Raw genomic sequence first — 11,350 nt, 5'->3', positions numbered from 1 at the left:
ATCTATTAACATAAGATATTGATTGCTGGCTCTATCTATTTTGGTTATAAACCACTAAATAAAAGTAGCCAGGAAAATGACAGATTTTCTTGGGACAAACAAATTATTGACAAAAAAAATTAATTTTAACGAAGTTTTTGTAAATAATTCCCTCTGCGTATATTCTAGAAATGCTTACAACGGTTGAGATAAAAAAAATTAAAAATTGAAAAATTCATGGGAAGTTTTGAAGCTAGTTATTATTGGAAACATTGTTTGGGACATGCCAGGAAAATGACATTTTGATATTCAATTGAATTTTTTAACTATACAAAACAGTCAATGCTAGTGCAAAGTCATTTTAAAATGCTAACAGCAATGCTATTTATTAATTTTTTTAAAAAAACGTTATTTTAGTATTATAGTATTAGATCTTGGAGCAAGGGACAGTGAATTGTCATATTTCGTGAGAATCACCCATATATATATTTGGCACTTTAAATTTTATAAATTTTCGTCTTTTCTATTTAAAATAAAAAAAATTCTAAAAGGAATTTTTTGTAATTTTCCAGCTTATTTCACAGCATTAGTATTCAAAATGTAATTGAAAAATTTTGATATCGGAATTTAATAGGTTAAAACTGATCACATTAAATTAATACTGTCATTATATTGATTAGAAAAGTTACTTAATGAGCGAAATGACATATTATTTATTACTACTCCATTAAAAAAAAGAGTTATGGGTACAAAAGGCCGAATTAACTAAGAATTTAGCGTTTTGCTAATCAGCATTTAATGTTTGAGAGGAATATTTAACTTCGCAATAAAGTATTTTATCTTCATTGGTGACGATCGAATTAAACTGAAAATTCAGTTTTACTATTCAGTTCTATTCAAAGTGATTCTAATTAGGAATCAAGTCGTTCGAAATACATGAGCACCAAATATTTCTGCTTCGTTTAATTACTTAAATAACAATTCATTTCAATAGCCGAATTTTTAATTACTTGTGTAAAATGCAGAAACGCATTGAACAGCTGATTTCGCTGTCAAGGGTTTTAATCGCCAGTAAAAATTTCTGCTTAACCTGCCTTATTTAGATCACAATTTCATAAGCAATGCCCTCTAGTGTTGCGGCTTAGAGCAAATTAATCGATTATTTCTATCCTTGTTACATCCTATATTAGGAGTAGAAAATGTATCAGATTTGCAGCTTAGCATTTATAATGAAAAATGAATCTAAGCATAAAGAGAATAGAGGGTAATGAGTTAATAAATTTTAATTAAAGCACTTGCGTTCAATGAGGTTTTTAGAAGCCAATTCTCCAAAGTAAAAAATGATTGTTGAGTAGAGGACAACTGCTTTTTTAAATATTTTTTAATATTATATTACATTATTTAAAAATTATGTATGGAAAGACAAATCGTGTAATGACGGAGATGGGAAAACTTTATTGTCAAATGCGCAGTTTTTTCTTGAAATTGTGAATGAATAAATGTGACAGAATTTCGTTGATACGTTTATATTCTTCAAAGCTTGCGTGACCGTGCCTAAGACTTCAATACAAATCATAGAAAATATACAAACAACTTTAAATAGCGCATGATCTGAGCAGCCAATTCTGTTCCCGAAAGCAAGAAATCGCAGTGTCAGTAAATAACAGATACATTCTTAAAATATATCTGAAAAATGAAATCGTGCTTTATTCAATTGTGTGCTGCTCCACATTTAATAACCCTGAACTATAAGCTGTCATTCTAATTTTTTTTCGTTGGCCGCATTCTACAACAAAGGGTGTCTATAATTCAATCTTGCGTGAATTTTGAGATACTATTAAACACTTACAAACGAAAAAATAATTCGAAATATACTTTTGAATTTACATTTTTACAACACAAGCGAGTATTTTTTTTAGTACAATAGTTTGAATATACTATATGTTTAAAGTAAGACGTTTTGAGTTATCTAGCAAAAATGTGGGAAAAGTTTGATTTTTTATTTTTATTTTTTTTTTTTTTTTTTTAAAAAGGCTTCAGGGGTATAAAAAACAANTTAATTTTTTTTGTGAACTCATTTAGATGTTTACTGCAGACAGATTCGATATTTGTTCTCTTACAGATATTATTTTTATTTTACAGACGAGGATCATGGCGGCCCATAGGCCACATGCGACCTTCGAGCCCGTTATTGGATAGCGTCCGTGATACGTTTGAGGGTTTCGAACAACTTGCCCGAGATTTCGGAAGAGCTTTTCAAAACAACAGGCATTTATGTGACGTCATCTTTAACGTTGGCCAAGGTAATTTTCAAACTTTTAAAGAAATATCAGCTAAGAAAGCATTTTATGTAATCATGTATTTCTGATAATAAATTTATAAATGCAATTGCATTTTATTTTAAATGAAATTAAACACTTGATCAAATAAAAAAAACTTTTATTTAAACTTTTTTTTGTCTCTAAGAGGTTTCGTGTTAAATAGCTTCTGTTCCATAATTGAAGGATTACATTACCTGCTTGATTTTGTAAATTCATTCCATTTTTGCACGCATTCTTTGAGTGAAAGAAACTTTTAATTAAAGTATTTTTCGTAAAAGTTAGAATATTAATCTTCTTTCAAACAAACAAACGAATCTTATAAGTAGTCTGATTATTTCAGAATCTGATTGTTTTAGAGCAATTAGTCTGATTGTTTTAGAACAATTATCAAGTATTAATATCCAAGAATTGGTTCCTCTCTAAGAAACTTGCTTTACGGGGATTCAGAAGACGTCTAGTAAATACTTGAAGAATAGAAAACAAGATGTTTCGAGGGTACTCAACTGATTTTGCATTCCCCTTTTCCTTGATCTCGTAAAACGTTCGATTCCTTCAGTGGATGCATTAATTAATTGAATTAAATTTGGTTTGAATCTTCAGATTTTCTTAATGTATGCGAAAGCCATTAATTTCCATGATTTTCAAATCAATGAAATTTTTTTGTACTTAGTACTAAATTTTAAAAAAAAGCACGTGAACACATTTTCAGTAGCAGGATAGCCCATTAAAATAAGTACGTGGTTGTTCTTTATACACTATCATTAAATGTATTAATGTTGTTATAATTTAGATTTTCAAACATTTTTCATTAATAATATTTTTAGGTAAAGAAAAAACACGAGTCTATGCAGTACGAGCTATTTTAGGGGTTCGGAGCAGGTGAGATTTTTAAATATGAATTATGTTTTTGAAGTAATTTTTTTTATTTAATTTTATAATTTTAATTTTTTGATGTAATAACATAGAAAATATGAATAATCAGCACTGTAAAAATGGGCACTCAGATTTTACAAATTTTTTTTCGTTTTCGACGGAACCGTTTCTTGGTATATGCTCCGAGAAAACATTTCGTCTAAATGACGAAATAACTATAGTCACTTCTTCAAGGAAACGAATTTCGTGAAAAGTAAAGAAATGTTTCGTCATTCTATTTTTCTTTCAAAACACCTTTTTCTTCACACCTTGCGGCACTCGTAGTACCTCGTATCTAACGGGCGGTACTGTTTATCATTTTTCCGAGGACACCATACAGGTGATCAATACCGCCCCAACTAAACAAGGACAGATAGAATAGAGAGAAATACTACATCCATGCTTGAAGCGGGACTTGAATTCGGGATCTTCCTGGGACGAGGTTAATACCTTGACCACCATAGAGGCCAATGAACTTGATTTGTCATTCTAGTTTCGATCGTCTTATCTTCATTCTCATTATTAATCTCCCACAATACACTGCGATAAGGTTTAAGGTTCTAAGTTGAGGAAACATTTTCGTGATATATTTGAGAGTTCGCGTTTCGTCACAAATCATTTGATTTTGTATCGAAATGATTCTCAAAATTAACGAAATTCAGCTCAAAGATTGCTGAATTGCCAAAAGTGATGGAATTATTTATGAATTGAGAAAGAAATGTCCTTCATTTCAGCAACAACTTCGAAATATATATTTCAGTTTTTAACTTTATTTATCATTTGCTAATAGCAAGTGATGATTTTCTACGAGGATGATTCTCTTTGTGCTTGTCTACACGGAGAATTTACCTCTCTTATTGTTTTGCTTAACTCCATAATCTTGATATTTGAACCAGCTTAAAAAAATTAAACTTGTAAATCAGACATCAGGGTAAAGATGTTTCCCAGAAGAATATAAGTCGAACTTATCCACACTGAATATGAACCTTAAGCTCGTTATCCAGCCAGGTCTTTTTGTCTTCAGTTACTGAACTGACTTTTATACGTAGCAGAGGTAACAGACAGTTTTCCTCTCATAAACGTTTAATTATCATTTTAGTAAGCGCATCTGTGTCCAAGGAATAAAAACAATAACACGATTAAAATTAACCCTGAGTAACTCCGTTTCTCCTCCTATCCTAGTCCGCCATCTTTTCATGTTCGCCAATTTTGAACTTAAATCAAAAAACAAAAGGAGCCATTTATCAAGACACTTTGGCTTAGTGGGAGAAGCAAACCTGGATGTATACCACGTATCGAAGGAATCCTCCCACTGTTAGCCCGACAGCAACGAAACATCTACCGCTACGGATATTTTACAGGTATATTAGCACTGATATCAGTGCAAACTAAACCAACAAAATCTTTGGTCCCATCCCATGATTTACCTAACATTAAAAATAATATAAACCACAAAGTGTACATGAAGTTGGTTACATTTATCACGGGCGTTATTTTAAAAAAAATACTATGAAAGCTATCTTATAACCATTTAACGCAGAACTTCGAATAAACATATTTTTCATTTTTTTTTTGTATTAGTTTATGTCAATCGAAGTAAAAAATATTATATTTAGCATCTTAAAAATTTACGGTTAGGAAATAGAGCATGAAACACTGTTTTTTTTCTTTTTTGCATAAGACATAATCTTCCAAACGGTTCACTTCCAAACAATAATTTTTCAAATTTGCACTTACTTTCAGTTATTTAGATCTAAGAGAAACAGTTATTTATCATTGAAATTTCTTTCATTTATTAAATCAGTTATTAATAAATTTTTGAATATGAATAAAAATAAATTCAAATTATTTTTTTTATTTTATATTTTAGTACAAATATAATTTCGATTATCTAAGAGTTTTTTTAGGAACTGTTAGACTGTTTTTAATAATAAAACAATATCAAAACATTTTTTTGCTTGTAATTGGAGCTCAAGAAAAAAAAACAATATAAAACGGACACCGGTGTCCCATCTGCATCAAAGGGTTAAATACAATCATAAATTGTTTTAGAGTAATGTGATTAAATAAGCTAAAAGCTAGACTGCTAATAACTAGAATATTTCCTATTGAAAGACAGAAGGATAATTTTAAAATATGTCAGAAATTTTTGTATTTATTCGACATGAAAATGAAATAAGAAATTTTAAAGGGATTGAAAATAAGTAAATTATTTTATTTGTTTCAGAGTCTTCCTAGAAATGTTGTATGGTTTCACTACCGGCTATGGGCCTTGCATAATTGCCCAAGGTGATGCGCAATTAAAAGACAATTTAGCAGGCAATGTCAAATCTAGCAATTTTTTACAGGTAGCAATTTATTCCTTTGACATATTCCATATCTTAAAAAGCTTTTAAAACCATTTTTCCTTTATCCACATATTAATTAACTCTTTAAGTATTTGTGAGTGTTTATTTCTAATCTATGAATAAAATTAATGTTCTTACTATATTTATAATTAACGTATACAGCGTATGAAAATGCAAATATTTCATTTTCAATTTCTAAAGAAATGTAAAATCTACATTTTCAAATACGTGGTGCATATTATTTCACGTTTTAAAAACCTTATCACTGGGAAAAAGTTAACTATTAAATTGTAATTTGAGCTAAAAAGGAGAAAAATAATTATTTACCATATTTAAACTGTACTTAATAAGATTCGAAAAGTAAATATGTAATATTACAATAAATGTTATTGAAAACAAATTTCGATGCTATTTTCAAAATCATGAAAAATGTAATAAAATTCAATTACTTACTCAAATGATATTTCTAAAGAAAGGTTATTTTTTATTTACTGTCCCTCGCGAGAATATTTTTTCTTATGCTTTTTTTTTAATTGGATATATTGTTGAGTGTAACATTTTATAAAAATCTAAACTTTTTTTTTGTTATCAATCACTGTTACCTAACTGCTTAATCTGGGACAAAATAAAATACTTGTTTTCTCTTTAAAAATATTATAAATTATATAATACATTACAAAATATTTTTTTAATACTTTAATAAAAATGCGAAAAACTTTTTCTATCTGTCGTATAAAAATATTGCACTTTTTTATAATTGAAAAAGATATAATAGTATTAAACGCTTGTTTTACACCATACACTATTCCAAAATAGTACCTTATAATAGCTATCAATTAAAGCTCCGTTAAATTTATTTATAAGTGTAGTAACTTAAAATATTCATTACTGCTTAATAAATAAACCCCTATCATCGCCAGCTACATGTTTAACGATTGCATGTTATATCAAGTTCCGTCCATTCATCATTTTAAGGTAGAGTGACAAAAATTTTGAAGTTTAATTAAAAATGTTATTGATGCAAAGAAATAAGATGAATCATCAATTGTTTCAGTAATAGGAGTTCGATCCCAGCCGGCCGAAAACTCCCCGTGTAGTAAACGGTGACTGGTGCACGTTAAATCTGTCCAGTCACTAAGTCCTCCATGTTCCCAAAACAAATCATGCTTTTGGGGGAACTGAATTGGAGATTGATCGTTCTCTGGTTCAGGTCAAAATTACGATCTGTGGATGAATGAATGGATGTACCAATATGTCCACCCTATAAGGGCTGTGACGTGTGTGTGGCTGAAGTCGTATTCTTGGTCATAGATGGCGCCACTGAAAAACAAGAAGCGCACCCTTTGCCTTAAATTACCTTGATTTCACCAAGCAGTCTTGCTGGTTTTTCAAGTCGTGTTAGAAACAACAACAACCATAATATCGTTCATATCTACTGCAGCTTAACATGGAGAAAAGTTGAATCCTATTATCGTGCAAATTAAACTTTGTTGAACTTGATATACCAGATAATATGAAAAATAAAACGGAAGCTGACATGAAACGGAAACAGTTCGATTTAACACATTATTATCGTTACAGCAAATTTGCCAATGATATCATGGTTCAAAGAACCGATATTCTGGTTTAACATTGCACATTTTTTTAAAATGTAACTCCTTTTGATCCTACCTAAAATGAAGTCTTTGAAAAATACAATGTGTCAATAAATTAAAACATATTATTTCTTTTAAACAGGTACCCGATCCGCATGACTCAGTGAGATCCAAAACTCCTACAGCTAGTCCTACTGTCTTCCGTTATTTTTCTCGTCTTGGTAATTGGGCAGGATGGGGTATGGGAAGTCGATCCAAGACACCATTGGGTGTTGAAGCTGGCCTTAAACGTTGGCAGAGTGAGTTTGATTGTAAGTGTTTGGTGTAGTCTGGTCTATAGTCTTTTTTCATGCTCTCACATTTATTTTGAGTTCTTTTTACTTTCAAGATTTTGCTAGATGCTTCTGGGCATTTTTACATGAATGTTGTATGTCTAACTTGTTCACCGTTTGCATGAATAAACAATGTCAATTAAAAACAACAATATGTTGGAAAACGAAGTATTCCACTCTGAAATCTATTGTAATAAATAAATGTATGTAAAATAATTGATGTGAAACATAGAAGCGATCTTGTAATGATGAATCCAAACATTAAAAATATTTAAAAGAGAGTTTTTTTTTCTCTGAGCAATTTCATTACAAAAATAATTCAAGTGTTTTCTACGAATAATGATTTAATTATTAGTGTAGCGGGTATTTAAATACTTTTAAGATAATAAATATTTATTTAATGTAAATACCAAAGTTATTCAAATTGATGTATACATTATTTGTAAATGGAAATTTTACATAAAATTTTTTGTCAGACTTCAATCAATGTCTGCACAGTAAAAAAATCCCAAAACGTTTCTGAATATATGCGGCAACAACGGTGCATGTCATTTTTAAATACGTTTCTGAATATTTTGGAAACCTCTTTCTGTAATATTCAGAAACATTCCGTGGTACTTGAGAAATATTTTGAATCATTTCTTGCAGTTTTCGATTTTTTTAAATATTTAAAGCGTTTCCTATATGCGTTTCTTAATATTTCGGAAACCTCTTGTGGAGCTGGACTACAGACAATGTCTACAGTCATCTATCAAAAGATACCTCAAGATAGAACAGAGTCAACATGTCTAATATACTAGTGAAGTGGAATTTAATAGTTGCAGTGGTAGCTGCTACACTTTGAAACTGAATCAGCGATTCAGTTTCCTACTTTTGAAAACAAAAGAAATGTTTCTCAATTGATCGGAAACATAATAATAAATGAAGTTCTCTGAGATTTTCGAAAACATTTTTGCCGAGTCAAAATTCTGAAATTTTTTACAATGTACTCATATGTTAAGTATATGCCTTTGTAAATTATTTTGAACCAAGAGCCAGGAAAAATACTGAAATACAACACACAAATAAATATAGATATTAATTTTATTAGCTTTTTGAGATTTTGAAAATATAATTTCTTTACGTCTTATAGTGGCATATCACTTATCGATTTTTTTGGCTTATTACTATTCCACACTAAGTCTTTCAGCTTAACTAGAAGAATTTTTAAAAGCATTCTAACATTCCTAGTTGTATATTTTCAATTATTAAAAAGGTATGTCATTATAAAATCTATCTAGTTTTAAAGTAATAATAATATGCTTCATAAACAAAACAAACAGTTATTAAAAATTCAGCATAATTATATACTGTATTTTTCTTTAAATCTAAAAGTTATGCATTAGTAATATGACTTTATTTTTTATTTTTTTTATTTAAGGGGACCAATCAGGGAATGAAAAATTCTAGCATAATTTTCTCAGAAAGTTGGAACTAAATTTTATTGTGATCTTTTATCTTCGGAGATGAATAATCAAAATTTGTAAACTGTTTAGAACTGAAACTAAATACCTTCACTGAAAAATCAACTAAGCAATGGTTGAAATTCAAAATTAAATTGTATTTTGCGCAATTTTTGTAACCAAAATTCTACCTATAACTGTTATTTTTATTTAGAAATAAAAATTTATTTTTCCCATGTTATGAGTATTTAAAATTAAAAGTTCAGATTGAAGTTACAAGCAATTGTTAACAAGCCTTGTCAATTTTTATTAACCATGTCATTTTTCAAGAGCTCTTTCTTCCTTAATAAATGTTTAATTCCTGATAAATTTAGAAATAGTGCGTTTTAGCAATACTTTTTATTTCATCGAAGTTATTTATATTGCTACGAAAACTTCATTTTATGATGAAAGCACCAGTCTAGACAACGAATATCATAATTATTCCAAATGTATCGTATATGTATTTTCATGTGATGAAGCATCGTTTCTTTCAGCTGCATCAAATGTTTAATTTTGGTATTCATTTTTTATAGCACGATGCCATGTTTGTTATGTAAAGATATGCAATACGTACTGACTGCATAATAATGTGAATGTTCTAGTGTTTGCATCATTTTGATGTACTTTGTTTGAATGTTACTATAAGACTTGATGTTTAAATATTTGTCAGTGTTAAATGGAATTAGTGTTTACTTATGTTTTTGATGTCAAACATTGTGTTTCTCTGGAGTGATTTTCTAAAAGTTGAAACTTGGGTTTTTCATGAAAGGTTTACAACCATGTCACAAAAATGTTCTCTAAAAATATAACCTGTACATATTTTTGCATTTTCTTAATTGCCTACTTTTATTTAAATTTCAGATTATCTAGTATCGCGGTACTTTACTGTCATTATTTCCTTTATGAAGAATCGAATTCGAAAATCATATTATATATAAAAAATTAAATTAAAAAAAAATAGAAAAAAATTACCTTTCGCGCATCACTTTAAAAATTTAGTATATTTTGATTTCAACCCCCCCCCCCTTAGTACAAATGCTAAACCAAAAAAATAAACTTCGACTTTTCTTTCTAAATTTTAAATTATATTTTAAGCATAAATAATTATGATTAAACGTATAATTACTGAAACGCGTCGCGTCACAAAGCCTTTATTTAACGACTGCCAAATTAAACATGACATCACTACCTTGCTTATAACTTTTGGAATAATGAACAACTAGTCATCTTTTTATTTCGTGACGTAGTGAAGTCAACTGTTAGCCAAGCATATAACCAAATCGTAAATTTTTCCACGACTTAGTTCCAAATTTAAACAAATGCCTGTTTTGAAGTGTGTTTGTCTCTCTCACACAAAAAAGTGAATAAAAGGAAAATAATAAATAAAAAAAGTATACCTTGTTGTGTAACAGTACCAGTTGAACTCCTTTCCTGGCCTTGAATGGCAACAAAAGATGAGGCAAGTGTTTACAGAGAAAGCGAAGCAGTTTAGAGGCTTTACCAATCATCCATTGCTCACCAATTACAAAAATTCAATTCTAATTTCTAACATGTTTTGAAAAGTTCAGAAAAAGTCAAAGCTTAGAAAATAATTATCTGAAGTAAAAAATTAAAAAGTTTTAACAATATTCTGTAAGAAGAAAAAAACTCAAGAGATGGAGTGTTAAAATAGTCTTGCAAAATAAAATGTGGTAAGAATAGAGACATATATTAAGAAAAAACATATTATTTTTAGAGCATATTATCGTCAAAAAAAAAGAATCGTTAAAAGCATATTATCGTCAATTAAATATGAATTGTATTTGAATCTTACCACATTTAAGCTGCTTTTATGTAAAATAGATAACATAATTAATGTTAGATGAAAAACTTAATTCTCCATACCAACTTCAATCAACATGCAAACACAATTGATAGATAAATCGAAGAATGAACAGAAAGTTCGAATTCCCTCCAAAAAAAAAACCTTACAGCTTATTTTATTACAGGGCTGTCAAATCTTTTTCTTTTCTGTAATAGGTAAAGAAAAAGAAAAAGAACGCAGGCAATCAAATGCAACAGCTGAGGTAACTTTAAGTATGTGTGCTGATGCTGGAAAAGTTGACAGAACCAAGCTAAGTCAAACTGAGGTTTGTCATCTCTTAAATTTTAAAAGTTTCTTGCTAAACATTTAAAATATACCTGTTGATACTCTTAACAAATTCAATTTAAAACTTTAATTCAATTGCTTAACGTAAATCTAATTAGAAACTTTACCGAGCTGAACTGAATCATCTTTTGCATTAATTACAGAAAATGTAATGCACCCATCGAAAAGTGTTTTTTCTTATTGTTTTTTTTTTATTATTATTATTATTTTTACTTAATTTGACATTATGC

General features: G+C 29.1%; 1 protein-coding gene across 5 annotated transcripts in view; it reads left to right on the top strand.

Moving 5' to 3' along the window:
• LOC107437112 (uncharacterized) overlaps positions 1–11,350 on the top strand; it is a 130,805-nt gene that overhangs the window by 104,926 nt on the left and 14,529 nt on the right. For 4 of the 5 annotated variants that reach the window (XR_011638276.1, XR_011638275.1, XM_016049010.3 and 1 more), the window contains 5 exons: positions 2,122–2,282; positions 3,125–3,179; positions 5,440–5,560; positions 7,298–7,466; positions 10,991–11,100. Coding sequence is in view for 3 of the 5 variants with exons in the window: in XM_016049010.3 (XP_015904496.1) it covers positions 2,122–2,282; positions 3,125–3,179; positions 5,440–5,560; positions 7,298–7,466; positions 10,991–11,100 (616 nt within the window). In the remaining 2 variants the exon portion in view is untranslated. The remainder of the gene's footprint in view (positions 1–2,121; positions 2,283–3,124; positions 3,180–5,439; positions 5,561–7,297; positions 7,467–10,990; positions 11,101–11,350) is intronic. The other variant, XM_071187830.1, reaches the window with a different exon arrangement.

This window comes from Parasteatoda tepidariorum, chromosome X1, assembly GCF_043381705.1.
Source record: "Parasteatoda tepidariorum isolate YZ-2023 chromosome X1, CAS_Ptep_4.0, whole genome shotgun sequence".
Taxonomy (NCBI): Eukaryota; Metazoa; Arthropoda; class Arachnida; order Araneae; family Theridiidae; genus Parasteatoda; species Parasteatoda tepidariorum.
This window is presented reverse-complemented; position numbering and strand designations above follow the sequence as displayed.